This window comes from Mya arenaria, chromosome 6, assembly GCF_026914265.1.
Source record: "Mya arenaria isolate MELC-2E11 chromosome 6, ASM2691426v1".
NCBI classification, from domain to species: Eukaryota; Metazoa; Mollusca; class Bivalvia; order Myida; family Myidae; genus Mya; species Mya arenaria.
In genome coordinates this window covers 24,688,343-24,711,071 of record NC_069127.1, presented here as the reverse complement: position 1 = coordinate 24,711,071, position 22,729 = coordinate 24,688,343, and the positions used below count along the sequence as shown (strand labels likewise).

At 35.4% G+C, this 22,729-nt stretch overlaps 1 protein-coding gene across 3 annotated transcripts in view; it reads left to right on the top strand.

The window, feature by feature from the left end:
* The first annotated feature begins 530 nt into the window (after positions 1–530).
* The window catches only part of LOC128238727 (glutamine-dependent NAD(+) synthetase-like), a 30,766-nt gene continuing 8,567 nt past the window's right edge, over positions 531–22,729 (top strand). The window contains exons 1-13 of one of the 3 annotated variants that reach the window (XM_052954916.1): positions 532–702; positions 4,087–4,147; positions 5,111–5,227; positions 6,092–6,145; positions 12,510–12,651; positions 13,657–13,745; positions 14,165–14,282; positions 14,570–14,701; positions 15,089–15,163; positions 16,642–16,763; positions 17,641–17,792; positions 18,022–18,190; positions 18,825–18,960. In XM_052954916.1, the coding sequence (XP_052810876.1) occupies positions 618–702; positions 4,087–4,147; positions 5,111–5,227; positions 6,092–6,145; positions 12,510–12,651; positions 13,657–13,745; positions 14,165–14,282; positions 14,570–14,701; positions 15,089–15,163; positions 16,642–16,763; positions 17,641–17,792; positions 18,022–18,190; positions 18,825–18,960 (1,452 nt within the window). In that variant the 5' untranslated portion in view covers positions 532–617. Of the gene's footprint in view, positions 703–4,086; positions 4,148–5,110; positions 5,228–6,091; positions 6,146–9,766; positions 12,652–13,656; positions 13,746–14,164; positions 14,283–14,569; positions 14,702–15,088; positions 15,164–16,641; positions 16,764–17,640; positions 17,793–18,021; positions 18,191–18,824; positions 18,961–22,729 lie in introns of those variants that run through there. The other 2 variants (XM_052954917.1, XM_052954918.1) reach the window with 2 other exon arrangements.

The window sequence follows — 22,729 nt, the reverse complement described above, 5'->3', positions numbered from 1 at the left end:
AGAATGGAGTAACAAAATTAGCTCAAACTGTACATGAAAAACAAAGAATGCTCAGATTTCATATTTTATGAGAAAATATATGCTACCCATTTTCTGTGATAACTGTTATATTTAAATGTGCCAATATTTTGACCTTTTACAATTGTATTTAAAACGACCCCATTGGAAATAAGGTGTAATACTTTATGGGCTATCGCGTGAAAATAATTATGTCTTAATGTTTGTTCCATTTTAATTGTAAATCATTATAATTCTGTGATATCTTCCTTTTGGGCTATTTCTTATTTAATCAATCTAAAATAGCTAAATGTGTTTAGGATGTTAAGTTTTAATTGTAATGTTGTTGTTTTTTACTCTCTTAAAATGATAACTAGTACGTGACAAAAATATTTCACAAATGAAATAAAATGAAATACATCATCGTATTTGCCCATTCTTTTTATTTGTGAATCTATCATGCGTTCAGTAAACGCGTTTACTACGAACGTTTGTTGTTTGGTTCCCCGCTTGCAGTGTATGCGCAGAGTTGTACAGGGATATAAAAAACACAGTTTGATAACGGTTTGTAAACGCTCGCCCTATTGAAGGCATTCCTGGTGCAAGCCAGATGCGTGAACATGGGACGTAAAGTAACACTAGCAACATGTACTCTGAACCAATGGGCTATGGATTTCGAAGGAAATTTGTCCAGAATCATTCAGAGTAATGTCATTTTATATTTTTACTTATAAGTACCGCTGTTTGAGTTTTTTTTCACATGTTTGAGGAATTTGAAACAATGGGGAGGCGTAATTTTCGTTTCATGCAAAAAATAATAAGTGAGAACATTGTATAATGGCCAATAAAATGAAATAGCGGATTGAGAATGAAAAGTACCCATTCAAGTAGCAACTTTTGCCCGGTAAGTGGATTTTTTTTTAATTTTGAAAACTGTATGCATCCAGTATGTTCTTCGATCGACAACTTTGTTTGGTATTGCAAATCTAAAGATAAAAGGTTATTGAATATATTATGTCTTACGAGGCAATGCTTATAAATACATGTATTGATCTTATCCACATTTTGATGTATTATCTCGGAAAATATTGCGTATCTGTGCTTTTAGCATTGATTTTAAATGCAACACACGCACACGCACGCACACGCACACGCACACGCACGCACACACACACACACACACACACACACACACAAGCACACGAGTTTTGACATTTGGCTATTTCTGCAGCTACATCCCAAAAGAACGTGGGACTATACATCTTCTCATGGATTCGGTTAACCAACTTCAGTTTAACCAACATTTCTGATGATATCTAAACATCTTTTGTACAATTCTTTCAAACTTTGAAATGGATGCGGTCTTTTTCCTATCTTCTTCCTTAAACCTTATTTGCCAATAGGCAGAATTTGCATCCTGTTAACTTAAGAATTTCTGTGCAGCAAGCATGTCAATACAGTCCTCCATTAATAGTAATGGGAAGACATCCTTAACTGTGACCGCATTCTGACCCCAATAATTTTAACTCCATCTTACATTGCCACCCCATTCCGAATAAGAACTGTTGTTGAACACCACTTGGAAATTGAATGATGTGTAAGCCCAATGTCTTCCATTGTCTTCAAATGATCTTATTCATTAGCAATCGATAAAAGAGTGTGTTCATGCTTATGGCTACGTTGAAGATTATGGGTCGTCGTTCGTTTAAATCGTTCTCAACAAAAGATTTCCGCTACTCTTTTCTCTTCGGACACCATCTTCAATTTTTAGGCTTCCGGTACATTAAGTTACTGGTGTGCATTGCCCACTTTTTTGTCCAATGTTTGTGCACTAGTAGCTGACACTTTCACCTAATGTTTCGGCTTGAGCTCCTAAACAGAAACGAAATATTGACTATTTCGTCATGTATTGTTCGGGAAGTTCTAAAAACGCTATACTCTTTCCGCCAAATCATCTAACGGCTGTTGGCCAGGGACCCTTTTAACTTGCTCCAAACCCACCCAAATCATCAAACTTGGGCTCTCTTCCTGGAATATTATTCGGATAACACTTTACTACATCAACCATGAACATACCCGTAGTCGAATTTTGATATCTACTTTCATATATTTCCCAAAGAGGGATCCTATTCCCTGTGCCTTACTCGGATAAGTACTTTCTACTACTTCACTTCCCCTGAACATACCCTTAATCGGGCTCTCAAATCTACTTTCAGCTCATGACCCAAACCGGGACCCCACCCCCCAGACATTACTCGGGGTAGGGGTATTGGGATAATTTTTCATTGCCTCATTACGGAATCCAGTATTGGATATACCTTGTGCCACCGGCTGATAACCCATATATATGTAACCCAGAAACATGCTGTTAATTCTAACAGCCGGTAGTGTTATATTTGGAATCGACCCTATTTTATACGGATTCGGTGGTTGCATTGATTTATGGGAACTAATAATGGCATTTTGTCATCTTTAGTTACTATTTAACATTCCTCACTTACAGCTTACATGTTGAAGTTTTTTTTGTCCTACAGTTGCAACTTACGCAACTCATCCATATTTGTGTTATTACGTCTACTATTGGCTCTTGGCTTTCTGACATTTCTGTGTATTTTTCGCTCCTTTCCCAATTGCTTGGAATCTACGTAATTGATTACTGTTTTAAGTTTAAAATTGAAGTTCTTGGAATAAGTTCTTTTTCCCTGAATTAGATAAAATACCTCAGTTGGGTTTTTTCATCAAGTTTCAAGTATTGGAAATAATTTATGATAGCACATTTTTCTCAAATGATACAATTTAGTTAAGTTTACTACTATTTTTAATTAGTATAACATCACAGTTTCAAAATACCTTCGTGTTTCCTAAGAATTAGAACCATTTTATTTATTTTTGAAAAACATTTCAGTATGGCTAAATTGTTATTTTAATCACTTAATCGTTCACTTCTTCAAAAGAATTGGTATACATTACTAGCACTATGCAATTTTCGTGTTCTCAGACTATTAAGATTAAATTTCTGAATACAAGTACCAATTTATTGATAATTCAATCTATAATATCTAGCAATATTCCTGAATTATCAATAAAATTACCAAAGATATTCCAAACACCTTGGAAAGTATTGTATCTCTATTTTAGTAAGGTTATCCTTTGGGCTTTGAGTAAAATACCTTGACAACTTCTGTATTCAAACATTGAATTCTCATGACAAATAGTAATATTAACTGATAATTACCCAATTATCAAAAACTTTGAACTTATGAAAAAATGTTTGATGGATTGAAATAAAGCAACAACTGAACAGTAATTATTTCAAAATTATTTGTCTTGACTTTATTTTTAACTTGTCGGAATTTTGTAGAGCGGTGCAACGCTGAAATTTTGGCCACGGATTACATCAATAAATATGGTACAAACAAATCTTCAACATTTTACACGTGTAGAAGCAGAAAATAGGATAGTCTTTTATAGGCTAGGAAATATTTTTATATATTTTCTGTTAAAAAAGTTATTTAGTAAATAACGTCACTTGTTTGCTTGTTTACATCGGCTGTGACCCGTGGTGGTGACCCATGTGAGAACCCCTTTAAAGTCACGTGACTCCTCATCCTGAATATACAGTTAAGATATATAACAAGTCGCCTTAACGTAAATGTCTTACCTGCAAAGTGCTGAACATCCGTTTAAAAATGACACAACAATGTTGAGGAAGCAGCCATTACTGGTGTGCTTGATACTATAATCGCAAACTCTCTTCGAGGACGATGAGGTATTCACACGGGAAGCAGAACTTTTCAATCCAAAGACTTTTCAAACAAATAATAACTTTTCCTGGTTGGACTTAAACTGAATACTTTTCAACCCATTCCTTAACTAGTTTAATAACCATATTGAAGACATTTCAGCCCCTTTATTAAAGATATTTCAACCCCTATCATGTTTTGGCAGTGAAGAGATGATGTTCAGTTTATTTTGCTAAGGCATATTTTAACGGGTTACTCTTACCAATATATTCGTTATAAACACAATAGCTTTCCAATGTGGCATTTATCAGGAAAAGAAAAGAATCAGTAATTCATTACGTTTTAGGTTTCCAAGAAGCTAAGTTATTGGGAGCATGGTACCGAATGGGACCTGAGCTTGAGATTTGGTATGTATTAAAGCCTTGAATTACTCAAACATTTAATATTCCAGTTAACAATCTGTTAGTTAAATTGTATGTACAAATTTAGACTTCTTGTACCATACTGTTGTAATAGGTTGTTTTTGTTTACTGTCATTGTCATGCTAATTTTGACTACCAGTCAAGAGACGCGGTACATATGCAGTTTGTTATATGTACCATAATTCTAGCAAATATACTACTGTTTGCAAATAATCGTAGCAAAACATCCTCATCAATCAGTTTAACAAAGCACAATCACTGACTGTAAGTCATCAATACTTTTGAATGAACAAAGATATTTTAACAATGATACCCTGCTATGTCAAATACTGAATTTGAGAAGGCACAGAATGCATTTTATCAGTGCATGACTTGTATGCTTGTTCTCATTTTGACCATTGGAAGGTGATTTCTACCGCCCCAACAGCGACTCCGAACAGTCATTTTCAACACTTCATGAGTTTTATTGGCACTGCCTCATTCGTGTTAGCACAATTTAAAGCCATGAATTCATTGAATTGTTGAAGAGAAACCACTGCAAACTGCACATGAACGGATGCTTTGCGAGCATCTGAGCCTTCTTTAGATTCATGTGATTAGTAAAAGTATGTGCCATGCCACTGATTTATGTATGTATGAAGGTGACCAACATAGATGTTGCATCTGATTTGAAATTCATTTGATGGATTGGAATGGAGTTAAAGCCAAGATCATTCAAATTTAAAAACCTGAAATGCAAACTGTATCATTTCTTAAGCTACTTACATGTTCGTTCACATACGAAGAGAATCAGCTGGACATGTTCATCATCTTAGGGTGTGTGTGTGTGTGTGTGTGTGTGTGTGCGTGCGTGCGTGCGTGCGTGCGTGCGTGTGTGTGTGTGTTTATTTCCCATTACATTTTACATTTTACTTTGTTCTCCTCATTTGCAAATTTTCTCTTGTTCAGTGGGTATGGTTGTAACGACCATTTCCATGAGAGCGACACATTCCTGCACTCCTGGCAGGTGCTTGCAGAGCTTATTCACGCTCCAGAGTGTCAGGACATCATAGGTGATGTTGGCATGTAAGTGGAAATAGTTATTTTAACATTAATTACTTTCTAATTCAAATCATTGAAAACTATATTTAATTTTACCCTTTAGTTATCACCCTGCCCGTCTGTCTGTACGCACAAACACCTAGTTGACAGTTAGGTTAGTTTTTTGTTTGTTTAGTGTTCTGCGTGAAAAGCTCGTTAAAACACTTGATTGTGAGCTATTTTTTGAAAAAAGGCAAAAGTCATGAATTATTAAGTTATTTCATCATAAAAAGTGCATTTTACGAAACGAGCGAGTCCCTTTCAGACATGGACAGTTTACTGAAAATAAGAACTTTGTATATAATTCAATACAAATTGTATGATCTCAAAGAAATGTTTACGATCTAAGATAAATGTTTTACTGAATGTCCCAACTTTTTATTGTTATCCCGATTGACTTACAACATGCCTTAAAATAATTCCCCCCTGTCATATATGCGATAACTTAGGGCCCTGGTCTCATTTTGTGATGGTTCTGGTTTTCCTTAGTAATCAATCCTCACTTCTTTAAAAGTTGACCAATGCAACAAAGCAGACAAGTCAAGTGGGTTTTCCCCACTCACAAAATAGAGTTATAACCTTAAAATCTTATTAACAACATGTCAAACATTTGTAAGTATCTCACTCTTTCATAACATCATATGAATAATACTTATTAATATAATGTGGTAATAACTTTCACAAATTAATTGTTGTAAAATATGAAAGTTTAAATTAATTGAACTTAATTTCCATAGAGGTGATGGCGGTCAGCTACGCTTTTACCCAGTATGAACATGATTTGCTATTTGAGAAATGTGTCTTTTTACATGTCCAATGTACTTAATGTACTTTTATTGCATAATTCAGGCCTGTGATGCACAAGAATGTGGCGTACAACTGTCGAGTCATCTTCCTTAACAAGTGGGTCTATGCTTCAAGCTGTGTTATCTATCTGGGTTTATTTTGTACTGTTTTTCTTCAATCTGTACGTGCAGTACTGATTTGTTTATATTTTTTTGTTTTAAGAAAAGTAACACACTACCTTGGGGCAAGTATGAAAGTATCATATAAGGGCCCCATTTCGCTAGACAACGACCTAAATCAAAATAACAAAATCCTGTTCGAAAGTCCATATTGTTGTTAGGGCTATTCTACAACTAGCCTTAAACTTTTTTCCATCAATACAAATAAAAAAATATGGGATACAGATTTTACTGCATGCAAAAAAATAAAAAAAATATTAATGCATAAAATAAAACATAAAAATGTTTGCATAATTTTGCCACCGAAACTTGCTAAAATTTCATTCACTGTTGACAAATATGAAATTGAAGCGTAATCTAAGAATTGCACGTCCCAAACCCTAGCATGATAACTTTAATAATTTATTAAACAGATATTAAATGTGCATTTTTAAAGGAACAAAAATGATTGTAAAACAACAAGGTTGTTAAAGGAATGTAATAACATTCATTTTAAATATCATTTTAACAAAATAGTAAACAATATACTATTTACACTAGTTAGTATAGTATGAGGAAGTGTATTTCAAAGAACTATTGTATTTCACAGTTTAAATTCATTATGACAGAAATAAGTATGTACAACTATTGAACTTGTATAAATAAACAAAAGTTAACGTTGTTGTATCATCTCAAGCAAAAAATCAAATGTAGAAACTGTCGAAATCGAGTTTGCAATAATTACAAAGAAGTCAACATCAATTAAACATCAATTGTCGACCGCAAATATCAAAAATTACGATCTGATTTTTTGTCAAGCAGTATTATATGATACATCATTGGTTTCTAGACATTTAGGCAAACATTAGCTCATTTCAAAACAAGATATAAATTTGTCAAAACGGGCATTCTCTGAGTGTGCAGCTTAAATACCACAACAGCGATACATTTACGAGTTAACGGGTAAAACTGATCAACCTCTTATCAAATAACCGTTTAAGATCGTATTGAAACATTTATTCATCCGTATGATAAGTAGTACAGCGTTAAGACCTGATATGTGTCTACATGCAAATTACTCAGCTTACATGTATTTTGTCTGTTTTATGATTCTCGCTAAATTTTACCTGTTTGCTCGATTTTTTGTATGCTATAGGCATAATTGCCTGAATGCATTAGAAGTTGTTGTTGTTGTTGTTGTTGTTGTTGTATTTTAGCACCCGTGCGAAAGGTAATAAGTTTTCCCAGAAAACAGAAGGGTTTAGAGGAGAGAATTGTAGTTCTGGAAGGTAAACTGGACGATATTTTGAATGACACACTAAGAGCAGAAGAAGAGGCAGTTATGCGGAAAGAAGTGGATTAAATGCACCATTTTGACACAAAATGACGGGCTCAGATTGTGTAACAAAAAAGAAAAAGATGGTTCTAAACTATACAAAGAAAAGTTGGAGCAAGATCCACTCCGTTATAAGGAATATAAAATGAAAGAGAGAAGTAGATCTATATACGGATTAGAGAGAACATGGGGAAGTGAAACTGGTTGCTGATATCACAGAACGGGAGCAGCTGAACAGAAGGAGGTTAAATAAAAAAAAACACCAGAGAAGAGCAAGAATAGAGAGAGTAATCGTCAAACCTCAGATACAATATCTCCTGTAAGTCTATGAGAACTATTAGATAAAAAACACGTGGCAGAAAACGGGCCAAACGCGAAAGATCTAAGACCTATAGAAAAGTTACTAGAAAAGGAGATCAATCACAAATTTCGCGATCGGCTGTACAGGGCTTATCTTAAAATTCTTGTTTCGAATTCGCCAATAATTAAGGTATAATGTTAAAATGTTATTTAGGTGTAAAACAATGCTAACAGCTGATAACTTAAGGAGTGGCAACAGTGTAAGGTATAAACAATTCCTATAAAAATACAATTGCATTGTAACAACTATAATTATACACTTTTGTTTGTAAAAAATGAACATTAATTCTGAATTATATGAGTACCGAAACCAAACATATATATGTATATATATATATATATATGTTTAGTTTTATATTTATATATCAGGTTGAAGAATCATATGACTTTAACGGGGTACTCGCATGGGTTACCATGGGTCAAAACCGATTTAAACAAAAAAGTAAATGACGTTAATTTCTAAATAACTTTTTTGACAGAAAAGGTATGAAAATATTTCCTGGGCTATAAAAGACTATGCCATTGTTTTGCTTTAACACGCGTGAACTATTGTAGATTTGAATGTATTTTCGGCATGCAATTATTGGCCAAAATTTCAACTTGACGGAATTTTGTGTAACGATGCAACGCTGTGCATGTGCGCAGTGATATAGTAGTTGTATTTAAAGTATCATAAATGAAAACATTTGCGTAAACCGCATTGCATTTTACGTGAGTTCAAGAATATTTAAATCAACCATTGCAAAAAAATCTCTCAAATAGTTGACGTTTATCAAAACCAGACACTGATTTACGTAATTACCGTCGTTAACGTAAAAATAATATTTGCGGCCGATAACGTGACAGTTATATGCATGCATCCATTGAATAGCAATCGTGTATTAACCTATAAAATATCGATGAGTTACCGTATATAACGTGAATCGTGCTAATGCGTATGCGAAACCAGATACTCCCAGTTAAACTTACGGGTGTTAGCTTACACCCGATGTTGCTTAAATCACAACTATTCTCAATCACATTTACGTTTCGTAAAGTAGTACATCGACTTAAAAGCTTACCATTATTTCTATTATTTACAATTGTATATAAAAGTATGTTATTGTCTTTTATGCCAAACATGGAAATAGGAGTAATGGCAGCTTAAACGAAGATGTGTTAAGAAAAATACTAAACACTTCAACCATTTATTTAAACAAACTTTCATTTGCTATGTATATATTTTTACAGCTTAATTGAAGATGTATCCTACAGCACTAGTACTAGCACCGATCATACGCGTTCGAAACCTCAACGCACTCAAAATCAAAGTACCAATGTTTTGTTATTTTATGTTTGCCTATGACAAATGTTTTAGAATGAACATTACACGTATCATGATAATTACAAGCTGGTTTGATAGAGATACCTAGTTTTTTTTTAAATATAGTATGTATGCACTGTGCTGCTTGTGGAGTTTTGTGCTGTTCTTCCATGTTTCTTGTTTGTGATTTTATGTTCTATGTCTTTGGCGTTTACCCAGTGCCATTAAACCGGGTTTATGTTTAAACTTTTTGCTACTGAGCTTGTTTCTGTAGCTTTTCGCATAAATATTGATAACATATCGACAGTCAAAATAGTTCTGCATAGTATAGTGTGCGTGCGTCGTTAACGTCGATCGCGAATCGTTTAGGTTTCTTAGTGGGTTCATATAACATGAAGTATTCAGATATCGGTTATACCTTTTCATTAATTTATATTAAATTTGCAGATGACCATGTCTGTTTGTCTTGTGGCAAAAAGTTCAAGTCCGAAGCTAAATATTTTTCAAAACATAACATTGATACTTTTTTGAATATATCACACATGTATTTGTACTTTCAGCTTCATTTTACTTTTCCACAGGTGACAATTGGGCAGAAGAAATCTTCAGGAAGAGCCGAAAGACTTTCAAACAGTGCTTACATTTCGATCGGCTCAGCTGTTGAAAAATGAAAAGTCTAAATAACCTAGCCGTATTTGCGAAATAAATACAAAATACTGCTTTTTATGAGAATAGCATAACATTCTGTAAAAAAAATAAACCCTTAAATATTTTGTTTATATCGTTTATTCGTATGATCAAGTAAAAAGAAACACATACGAAAAATAATCTAATTTCCTAGTTTCTAGTCAAACTGGATCAAAGCATTTAAACATTGAATTTATTATGTTGGGATTTTGTATTTTTGATGACAGGCATTATGCAGGTAATATAAAAAAAAATGCAGTTTCAATGCAGTTAACTTTATTATGTTTTATATTGTGTTTATAATGCATCTTTAAATTAACATAACCGCAACACTGTCTACTGATGATTTTGAAACAAAAAGCATCATGTGAAAACATTTAATGATTGATGGAGATGATATTGTAGAGCTTTATCACTAATATTATTTATCTGAGTTAAAATTGTTTCTAAAATTTATTTTTTATGTATGTTAAGTGTTTCTAAGGTGGGGTTTTAACTATAGCGGATGCTGCTGGAAGTATGATGCACCCTGTCCTTTTTGTAGCACCCTTCTGCCCTCATGGAAAACAGCATATGCACCTTTCTGCCCTCATGGAAAACATCATATGCACCCTTCTGTCCTCATGGAAAACAGCATATGCACCCTTCTGTCCTCATGGAAAACAGCATGTGCACCCTTCTGCCCTCATGGAAAACATCATATGCAGCCTTCTGCCCTCATGGAAAACATCATATGCACACGTCTGTCCTCATGGAAAACAGCATATGCACCCTTCTGCCCTCATGGAAAACAGCATATGCACCCTTCTGCCCTCATTGAAAACATCATATGCACCCTTCTGCCCTCATGGAAAACATCATATGCACCCTTCTGCCCTCATGGAAAACATCATATGCACCCTTCTGCCCTCATGGAAAACAGCATATGCACCCTTCTGCCCTCATGGAAAACATCATATGCACCCTTCTGCCCTCATGGAAAACAGCATGTGCACCCTTCTGCCCTCATGGAAAACAACATGTGCACCCTTCTGCCCTCATGGATACAAAACATATTTTTGGTACACTTTTTCTTAACGTTTGTAGAAGACGCTGTTTTACCATGGTATACTAAAATAACACCATTTTATCTGTATTTTGCAAGAAAATGCTTTACGTTGTTTAAAGATGGATCTAGAAAAGAGTTGCCATAGTAACATATTTTAATTGATGAATGTTTATGATGTTGTTTAGGCACTTTAAACGTTTTTTTCCTTCATAAGTTTGAGAGTGTTTTTAAAGTATTCGTAATGATATATGAAACATCATTTGACTTTTTGTTTATAAATACAATTTTGCAAGCAATTTCATGCTATTTCTCATGTTATCCAGTTAAGCAAAATTGCCACAAAAAATGCTTCAAAAATAGTACTGCTTCGGATTTAGCTAAAAACTTAAATTGTGATACATACTGACACCTTAGGTGCTCATTTTAAAGGCGTCTTCAAAACCCTGAATCAATTATTTAAAAAGGTTTTAACTTGTACCCTTTAACTGTGAAATGAAAAAAGAAGTGACACCAAACGACAAAATTCAGGAAAAGTACAAGGATATCCTTCTTTGTTATTATGTAACACCCTCACTCCAATCCGCGTCGTACACACTAAGACGTTCGATCGTATATTTATAGTCAAAACAACCACGTCCGATGATACAAGTTTTATTGTTAGCAACTATTTATTTTTTAGTTGTCAATTAATTTCTTCCATTAAACTAGACCACAGCTTACTCTCAGATCTTAGCTAGGCAGACTACCTCAACCCGGTCTGTAGACCTGAAAATTTAAACCCAACTACATTATCTCAGAATTTAACCACTTTGCAAAATATAACCCACAATCCTACACAGAAACAGACTCAAAACTCGACTAACTAATTAACTTACTACTTATCAAGCTCCGGATAAGAGTTTAATACTTCTCAATTAACCCCAATAGCAGTTGACAATTCAGGAAGTATTTCTTTATTTCCACTAACAGTTGAATGACTTCATGGGATACCTATAACCACACGTGAAAATAATGAGGGATTTTTACTGGCTATCGTCACAAAAAGGAGCTTGTCAGTCAATAGTTTCAGAGACGTACACATTAGCAAACCAATTTGAGAGTATTTGAGTAAATATGGTAATTAAACTATTTTCTGGACAGTACTTAAATTTGTCATTAACGGTTGACCTAGGGTTGAATTCGATTGATCTCCGATGGAACCAAGTAAGATATGAGTTGAGCAAAAGGCAGATCATTTGATAATTATTATTCAGATTTTAGGGACATTCTAAACATATGCTTAAGTGATTGATTGTTGCATCTTTTTTCAGAATATCTAATCGACACCTGCCGATAACGGTAATGAAGCTCCAATAAAAATAAACGCTATGGCATTTTGACCACTTAGTAGCCAAAGATAGAAATGATGACCTTACCAGAGATGAGTTAATTTTGGCGAGGGTTCTTGTGGTACAATTATAATAAAAATGTGTCAGTCAAGTGACTGAAAAATGTAATTGAGAACCATGATTGGTAAACAGTTCATTACTGGTACTGCCATGCTTGTATTAACATTAGCCATTTATATGTTTTGGATGATATGATCATAGGAAAATACTCCTTATCCGGCCCAAGATGATCCTGTGCGATGACTTTAACTATCGGGAATCTCGCTGGTTCACTGCCTGGAAGAGGGTGAGAGAAACAGAGGAGTTTTACCTGCCTTTGGTGATCCAGGATATCACACTACAGGTAGATCAGTAGGCAGTTCACTGTAAAAGATACCTAAAGTACAAACGTTTCTGCTAGATCACTGCCTGGAAGAGAAAGGGAGGGAGAGCGAATGCTTTATGGCCAGGCTGATTCAGAATATAACACTCCGGAGAGAGAAGTAGACAGTTCGCTGTTAAAATACTTTTGCATAACACTCTTCTTGTTGGTTGTCTTAATGATAGAGTAAGGAAGGGAGAGGGGGAGGAGTACTACCTTTATTGGATAATTTAGGAAATCACACTTACCCTTGACCAGTAGATGACTCTTATCATTGTTTTGTGTCAGTAAGTCAAGGGCAAGGTCACTGCCAACTCTGTTTCCAACATCATAAGCAAAATAAGTTAAGTGATGCGTTGTAATCGACCTGTCATTTGGGGGTTTAGGTGGTCAAAGTCCCACTGCCAAATAACGTGAGAATGCTATTCAACTTGATTTTGACACTTTGTAAGTAGCTTGCCCTCGACCAGCAGATGTCCTTAATTGGTTGCTGTTTGGTTGGGGTCAATTAGTCTTAGGTCAGAGACATATTTATCATTTTTGTGAAAAAGATACTAAGAGCCGCATGACCAAAGATCATGCCACTTTGTATGAAGGTTGTCCTTGCCCTTAAGGTCAGAAGATAAAGCAGCAAGATCATATCCATCATATTCGTGAAAGTTTCATCTGGACAGTAACTCTAGAAGGATATGATATGACATAGAATCGTAAAATAATATAGAGGTGTTGCGCTTGACCCATTACATGACCCCTTGTGATTTTGGTAGTCAATGTATTTGTCCTCACGTTTGTATGAACATAGATCAGTAATTCAAAACCAACTGCTTACCAATGCTTTAGTATTCATGTACTTACCTTTTAATGTCAAATGCTATGCATATCTTCTTTAATAGAACACTCACATACTCTTGCAATGTCACTGTTTTTTACAATGCAGCTCTCACGGTGCAAAATATCTTACTCACATATCGTATTTCCTACCTTCAGTTGAAAGTGCCATTTGGAGATGCAGTGATATCAACCTCAGATACATGTATAGGCTCTGAGATCTGTGAGGAGCTTTGGAGCATACAGAGGTAGAACTTGTAAAATTGTAGACTTTGTAATTAATTTTTGCTGTCACATGACCTGTCTGTTTAACATCTCAACTCTATAAACCATCCTTTATAAACGTCCACCCTTATGATGCAGAACAAAAAATTGTTTACAACTCCATAAAATGTCATATAGAGGTAAGACTAAGTCTGCATCAATGGTTGATGGAAACTTTACAGACATATGTATGTGTTATTTCAATTTTGTTAAAAGAATTAACATTTACTGAAAGAGGCATATTTTGAAGATTGTGTAGGGCAAAAATAGTATAAAAGTAATAAAAGTATACTCAAGGTTATTTTTTTCCTCCTGCTTTAACGTACAATTGATTAAAATAATTTTAATGTGATAAAACAACATCTTTCAGATGAAAATATGAAATAAACACTTCTACCCACAGTCGTCATATAGATATGGCCCTTGATGGTGTTGAAATCTTCACAAATGGGAGTGGCAGTTACCATGAACTGAGGAAGGCATATGTTAGAGTTGACCTCATCAAATCTGGAACAATGAAGGTATGCCAGTTCAAGGGACTACTGATTATTGTTAAACCTGGTGTATTATTATTAGTAGTAGTGTTGAACATTGAAATGTTACAGATATCGTTTTCCCGCTTAATTTATATGATACCGAAATGTGTCATTTAAAAAAGTTGAAGCTCATGAACTAAATAACTGTAGATCTAGATATTCCACCCTGTAATGATGGGATATGACATGGCGTGTATGATGGACATGTCGATTCCAATGTCTGGGCTTTTGGTATGCTATAAATATGTCTCATGGCATGTTATTCATTATAGTGTGGGGGCTGCTACGTGTTTTCTAATCTGATGGGCTGTGATGGGGAAAGAGTTTGTTACGATGGCTGCTCTGTGATCGCAGTCAACGGGCAGATTGTCGCTCAGGGGCCACAGTTCACTCTCAGGAATGTGGTAACATAATTATTGTTTCTCACTAAGAATAATAGTATAACACCAAACACAACTGAGAGCTGGCTCAATTTCTTGGAAAAGTAGCTTATTTCAACGTTAATTGTGATTTAAAAAAATATTTAGATCCAAAACTGTTAAAAAAAATAATATTACGCAAATAATACCGAGATAAAATAGTGAGCTTAGCTAAATCCTGTTTTAAGGGACTTTAAGGTACTTTGTGAAATTCAAATTACTATGACTCTTTATGATATGAATTGAAATTAGTGGTATATCTGTTCTGTTTGCATTATGTTCTTAATATAGAAATTAAAATGAAATGTACAGTACCTATTTCAATGTTATATATGCAGAAATAATGAAAATCTATGATATATGTATTTTCAGACTGTCAATGTGGCAACTATCGATCTAGAAGACATAAGAGCTTACAGAAACTCAATCAAAGGCTACTGTGAGCAGGTACGAGAATACAACATAAATAACAATACTTTTATTGAAGTATTGAAGTTCTATATGAGATCCATGACAACTGTAAATGAGTCTACAACGTTTAGGCGATGACTCAAGAGTTTTATTAATACTGTTTTGATCAAGTTTTCTCCACTCGTCCCTGAGAGTATTTTCAAGGCCAACCACTGAGTTAACGTTACGTTTCTGTAACCTTCGTTTCAGGATGCCCCATATTACAAACTCCATTGGGGCAGCATCGGGGGGATTCGGCATCCATTCGTTACGTGTAATATTGTTCATTTTTCTTCTTTAGTCAGGTAATTGCTGATGTGTGGCTTGGGGCACTGTCCTGATGGGAAATAATTTATGTTTGGACCTTTTGGAAAGAGTTTTGGAACGTCTTTTTGAAGAAACGGCTTATACCTTATTGATATAGTACTTGCTGTTTACTGTTGTGCCTTTATCGATGATACAAATCTCGGCACAAGCCATGAAAACCCTTGTCTAAAGAATCACGCTAAACAAACTTAGGTTTGTCACTTACTTTTACACCCTTTCTCATGTAGCAAACTTTCGGACGTCCATACGACCCACATAGACTCGTCAGAAGTAACAAAGTTTTTTCCATCTGCCACCGCGCAGCTTCAGGTTGAACCTTCATGATCTAGCACTCATTTTCTTAATTTGGGCCATGTTGAGCTGATGAACTTTGCACTTTTTCCGAAGTAAAGCCTCCACGATGTTGGTAATAACGTTTTGTACAGTTCCTCCAGAGATGCCTTACTTCGAAGACATCTCCCTTTGCGTCGGTTGATTGACTTTTGAAATCAAACGATCGATATTTCTTATGATGTCAGGTGTGGCTTCATGGTGCCGTTTTCTAAACTTTGGTGCAGGGAGATCAGCAAAGCTCCGTTTGCGTTTTTGAACAATATTATCACGAATATTCTTGAAAGAGCACAAGGAAATCGTATATTCCATTGATTTTAACTCATTTTGAATATTCATGCAAGTACGCTTTCCCTTTCAATAGCCCAAGAACTATTCAAAATGAATGTATAAACCTCAACATTGTGTATGAGATTTACGTGCGGTATTTAAAGAGCGTGGTAATTCTTTTATTCAAATTTAACCAGGCCCTCTCTCGTACTAGAACAGATGTTAACATCTTATAAAATTTGATAATAGCATTGAAATGCTATATATAAATCAGACAACATTCTTACATAATTTGTTGTATTTAGACTTTTGTTGTTCAGAAAACCACTTCATAATTCCTTATTTGGCTGTTATACCCATTCGTCGCTTTCAAGTTTGCAGACTTTGTGTTTTGTATATTATTGTCTTTGAATTAAATTTTGGTCACCGCGATTTCATAAGAAAAAATGACAGATAAATATAACAAATTTGAGTTTATTCCAGCAATGAAACAAATGTCTATTATTTCATATAGTTCATCTATTTTCAAACATGTTTAATTGTTTCAGAACTCCAGGGCCCCTGTCTTTCCACGGATGCATGTGGACTACGCATTGTCAGGGGATGATTATTTCCTGCCTGTCTCACATCCCTTCGAGTTTAAGTATATACCTGCCGAAGAGGAAATGTGGTAATGAGAAAGACATTCTTTGTATATTATTGCTCACTGATCTTCATTGACAAACCAGATTTCCGTGAATCGGGTGTGTTACTGGGAGTGACCAACTGATCCAAAAACCAATAGGGGCCATCTACTGACCATGACCAGTGTGCATACCAAATTTTAAGACTCTATAACAATTAATTTAAAAGTTTTCGATCGGACTGAAAGTGTGACGCCAACGATTGCTCCTGGACTAGGTGGTCCACGCCATTGACAAAGCCAGAGAATGCATTCCCAATGTATTTGCCATGCTTCGCATATCCTAACACAGATACCTTTTTTAAACGACAAGAGGTGATTTTAAAGGACAAGAATAAATAAAGGTTACATGCAAATAGATACTTAAGGCAAAGGCATTGCAGTTGTGAATTCAGTGAAGATTCATCTGTAAAGTTGAGTGTTAAAATTGTTTGCTCCACTTCCAAAATCTCTTGGCATCAATCTTTAAAACAATCCTCGGTCCCTTATAACTGGTTCGAGCTCAGCACATTTCATTTGTTTTATGAGTATAAATGGTATAATTCTCTTCTTTTATAATTTTTTTTGAGACATATAATTATATATATATATTTAAGATTATTTCATTAAACTAGTTTTTGTTTTTTTATTCAAGTTTATGTAAGAAAATTGATTAATTGAAATAAGGTACTTGGGCATATTAAATTTAGGATATGTTTGTGAAAATGGGATCTGGCTTAACCACATATAAAATATTTTTTGACATACATACCAGTATAAGCCTGAAAATATAGTTATTGATTGATGTAGGGGGGTAGATGTCTACCGTACCAATCTACTGCGAGTAAGTGTTTACTAAATTGTAATGACTATTTTATCTTGCTAGTCTGGGCCCGGCATTATGGCTATGGGACTACCTGAGGCGAAGTGGCCATGGTGGTTTCTTCTTGCCACTAAGTGGTGGCATCGACAGCTCAAGTGTTGCCTGCATTGTACACTCCATGTGCCATCTGGTGTGTGAGACTGTGAAAAACGGAGGTATTTAGACTGATTGAAAATATTCTTAATCTAAGAAGTTGAAACGCAGACTATATGTTTTAAATTTAAACAATTCATTTTATAATTTTCTTTTTAGATTTCGATTTAGTTAGTGATTTCAATTTGACAAAGGTGATTTTAAAAACGTTAGCAATATTCTACTTGTTTTTTTTTGTTGTTGTTCGTTGACAAGTATGAAATTTGGTGGAACATATCGGCTTTTTTGTAGATGTACATGTGTTGTCGGATATACGGCGTATCGTGAGTGACCCCACATACGACCCAACTGACCCCCAGGAGATGGTCGGACGGCTTCTGACAACCTGCTACATGGGAACGGAGAACTCATCAGCTGATACCAAGGCCAGGGCAGCTGAACTGGCCAGCCAGATTGGCAGGTTGAGCATAATTAGTTGAAATTATTGTGCATGGAGTTACATTTTGAGTACGTCTGTTTTACAAAAAAAATCGAACGAGGTATTGTGATAGCTTTTGTGTAATCGATAGTACTGGGCAAAAACATTATAACATTGGCAATAACTCAAATACCGTTCGGAATATTCTAATTAATTTTGGTACATATGGTGCCAATAGAGCGAAAGACAATACATGCATAGATGTTTAGCAAGATCTTTATCTGATGTAGTAATAATTTTAGAGTTATGCCCCTTGTTTGAATGGAAAAAAAACACAAACAAATAAACGTTGGCCTTCGCTCCACAGCTCTTGATTGCTTAACCTGCATATTTGTTCAACAGAGCTAGCAAGTTTTGTTGAAAAACCAAGTTAAGAATTCAGATTTCTATTTCATGTGCAAATTTCTACGGAAACACTTTATCAATGAACATGAACATGAATAAAGGTCTTTATTACAGTTAAGTCAAATATATATTCAATTAGCTAAATAGGGCTTTCCCTCGGCCTTTTTCTGCCCTATCCATTCCTGCAAAATGTCCTTAGGAATTACTATTCTATTACAATTGAATTTAAATAAATTGGTATTAACTATTACGATGTGATTGCTTTTTCCAGTAACCATTTGTCAATCGGTATAGACGCAGCAGTTGCTGGAGTCCTGGGAGTGTTCATAGCTGCCATGAAGCTGGTGCCAAAATTTAAGGTCCATGGCGGCGGATTGAGAGAAAACCTAGCCCTTCAAAATGTACAGGTAAGGTACACCTTGCCCACCATATTGATGGCTTTTTTGCTCTCTTAAGTTGATAGTTTGTTACCAATAACAACTGGTGATTGTTCACTTATTGTGATCTTTAGCCATGTAAAATTATACAAAATTATTAATGCATATCTATAATTTCAATTATTTTCCGAGAGATATGCGTGGTTTACTTTCTCCTGCTTTAGACGCGGTCATATCCAACTTTCGGGCATGTTCGGACGTAATTAAAGCGCATGCGTTCTATCTCGCGCATTGATACTTAGGGAAACAACAACTTCTAAAACTTATAATATAATAACCTTCGTCATCTTTTCTGTAATACAACATGCCGGGCAGAGGGGCAAAGCGACGACGAACGCAGGCGCCGACGTCGAGAATGGCTGATCAACCAACGGAGACGGATACATTTATAAACTCTATACAAGACATGTCCAATGTTGTTGATTTCGTCAAATGTCCGCTTATCCTCATTACCCATGTCTGCAGTTGATCAGGCCCTTATCCGTTTGGCCGTTGACGATGTAGCCACCAAAATTTCAAATCAACTTTGTAAACTGATCCTGAGGGGTGAGTTTGTCAACTTTGCTCTTGAATTGTTACAATACATGTCGAACATCCGGGAATGGGAATATATGACGAGTAATTTATGCTTCACCAGTCCATCTCCTCCACATTTTGGGGTCATATAAATAATGGCCTTTGATGGCGAGGCATCCAGCTACGGCCAGCTAGCCAGCACATTTCCATGACTTTCGTTAAGGAAATGTTGAGCATCCCAGGAAATAATTAAAGGAGGAACAAACATGCTAGCATCGAAGTTGCGAAGTATAAGAATCGGGGCATTTTGAGCATTTTAAAGCATAATGTGCTTTATTTTTACAAAGAAAATTTAACCTCAGACAACGTTCCTCGAAAAAGTTTGGAATTATTTTAGTCTTATAAAAGTTTTTTCTTTTAATTTTTGGATCGTTATCGTTTTATACAAACATCCACTCTTTGTGTTATAAGCCTAGCTATCAATCATTGGTAACACAAATGTGATCCGATTTGTATCAAACAGAAACAAACTTGTGAGATACTATGCATTTAATACACAACTTTGCTTTGCATTCTGTTAATTTAAAAAAACAACAGTATACCAAAAATGTATGCTTTGCATTTTAGAACTACAGTTTTTAAGTTAAATAAAATGAAGTATACGTGTTTAACAATTCCACTTTAAACATCTATATCAAGTTATACAATGTATTTATGAACTTTCATATTAAAATTAAAAACCTTTTTTGTCATTTTGTTTATATAATTTCTTTGTCAAAATGAGTTCTATGAATCAACTATACAACTGGTGTTTCTAAAAAATGTTTGTTTTTCACCTAATGCTATATTAAATACTGTATAGCAGGTTTTATCCATTGTGCCATGAATATAAAAGAATACATGATTTTTCTGTGTACATTGTAACAAAACTGAATATAAGATGTATAAGAGTAGCATGCACCATCATCTTACCAATCGTCATCTTCACCATCACTACCATACTGGGCCAAATTAAACATTTTTATTGCCAGGTCCACAGCTGTCTTCATCGCCTATTGTGGTTAATCCATAGGTTTTGTTTGATCTCCAGTATCCTCCATTATAACAGCCGATTGTTGTCGGACAATCCAGGTGCACTTACTTTTTAAGAAAGCTTCAAGGAATCTTCCTTCTACCTGTTCTGTCCAGCCATGATTAAACAGCTTATTGATTAGGTTTCTGCTCTGCAGCAGATGTTGGTTCGGGGACATTTATACAGATGGTCAGATTTGACTTTAAAATTGAACTGCTCAGTGTGTTCCCTGGTTTTAATGCACTTGCACCCTCTCTCGCAACGCATTTGACATAGGTAAAAGAGGCAACAACTTCTGCAATGCAAACAATATCTGGATACGGCTGTCCTTAAAGCTGAAACGTAACCAACTCAGTTGAGAAACTATCGCTGCCTATTTTACGGACACTGGTAGGTTTTATGGCATCCCTGATGTGGTATTTCATGGCATGGCACTGTGCTTTCAATTTGTCGGATCTGTCCTGATTCTCACTTAAATAATGGTTAAATAGAATCTCTATCTATTGATTTCCATACATTCTTATCTCAGCAGTAGAACCTGGTATTGTTGAAGGGTTGAAATATTAAATGCTGTCAACACCTCAAAAGTGTATGAAAATTTGTTGTCAATGTTTGAAACTAGTTATCACAACATACAGATTTCAACTGCTGTCCATCATTTTTGTACATTTTAATATCAGCACACATATCTGTAAATGAGTCGATGTCATTTCTGATAAGTTTAGAAGTCTGCTTTTGTCATGTTGTTTGCTGGTAGAATTTCAGCGAAATTTAACCATTCCTTCTGAAACGACGGGAGAGGCACTTCCCTCATGTTGTAGATAACCCCATAAAACTTTACCTTCTTAAATAACCCAGAGGCAGTGGTATCTCTGCTTGAACTAGGCAAAGGTTTGAAGAACTACTTTATAGTCTTCATGTACAGCTTTCATGGAGTCCGCCAGACTTAACCACCTGGTTCTACATGCTTTCTCGAGTCTCTTAATCACCCGCTTCACACCTATGCCATACAGCCGTATTGACCTTAGCTGTGTCTAAACTTTTAAACAGGCTGCCATTCTTTTTGGTGAATTCTAGAAGAATTCCCATAAATGGCGCAATCAAGTTTCCATGCCCTTGATATAAGAGAGTGACACATTGGAATATGTACAAGCAAGGGCTAATCTTTGACAAATGCAGTGTTGGGTTCACTTGCTTTAATATTGCAGCCACACCAAAACATATCCTAACATCACAGTCGCACCATCAGATGTCAGACCAGTTAAAGAACCCAAGTCACCAATTTCCTTCAGCAGAAAAAGTGGCTATAGCCTCAGCATTTTCAGATTTAAAGTTATCCACTACATTTTTGCATAACATGAACTGTGTTTCAACAACTCTCTTTCTGTCTGTCTCACGGCAATATAATTGAATTAAGGTGAAGGTTTCGCCGTTTCTTTGTGAAAAAAAACGACAATCTTTGTAGCAGTTCACCTTCTAGTGCTGACGAGTAAAGGGTACTTGTACTATGGGTAGTTACAGCTTCTACCTTCACTCTTAGAATGGGTGAAGCAGCAAACACTTCCTTAAGGTTCTGTCGATGTTTTATGTTATGCTTCCGGCATATAAGACAGAACATACCTTCCTCTTCCACATAACATAGCCATAGTTCTCCTTATTTGACCAAGTGTACCTGATTTTCTTGGAGTGAGCCTTTGAATTTCATGGCTGCTGATGCTTGCGCAGTCCTTCTGGTTGCAGCTGGAGTAGTTATGGACCAGTTTTGACCAGTCGAACAGTTGTTCTATAGTTGCCTGACATATTTACCAGTCCAAAGGCTACACTTGTGTGGTTCTGGTACAGATGACGTACTTGAGCTTGTGTGAGGCTCTTGGGAAATGACTGTTCCAGTACTACTGTCTGACGTTGCGATAATGGCAACAGTTCCAGCGACAGTAGATTTAGCTTGACCGTCAGACTTTGACGTTGGCTTTTTGTTGTCCAGTTCTCAAAAGACAGTTTAATACTTATAAGGATGGTTGCCTGGAATAAAACTAGACTACAAAATGTTCAAAATTAATTACAAAATGACGGTAACTTTAATCAGATATAAGTTAAAAAAAAACTAAATATAATAGGGTCAAGTAGAATTATATGTATTCAAATTTAACA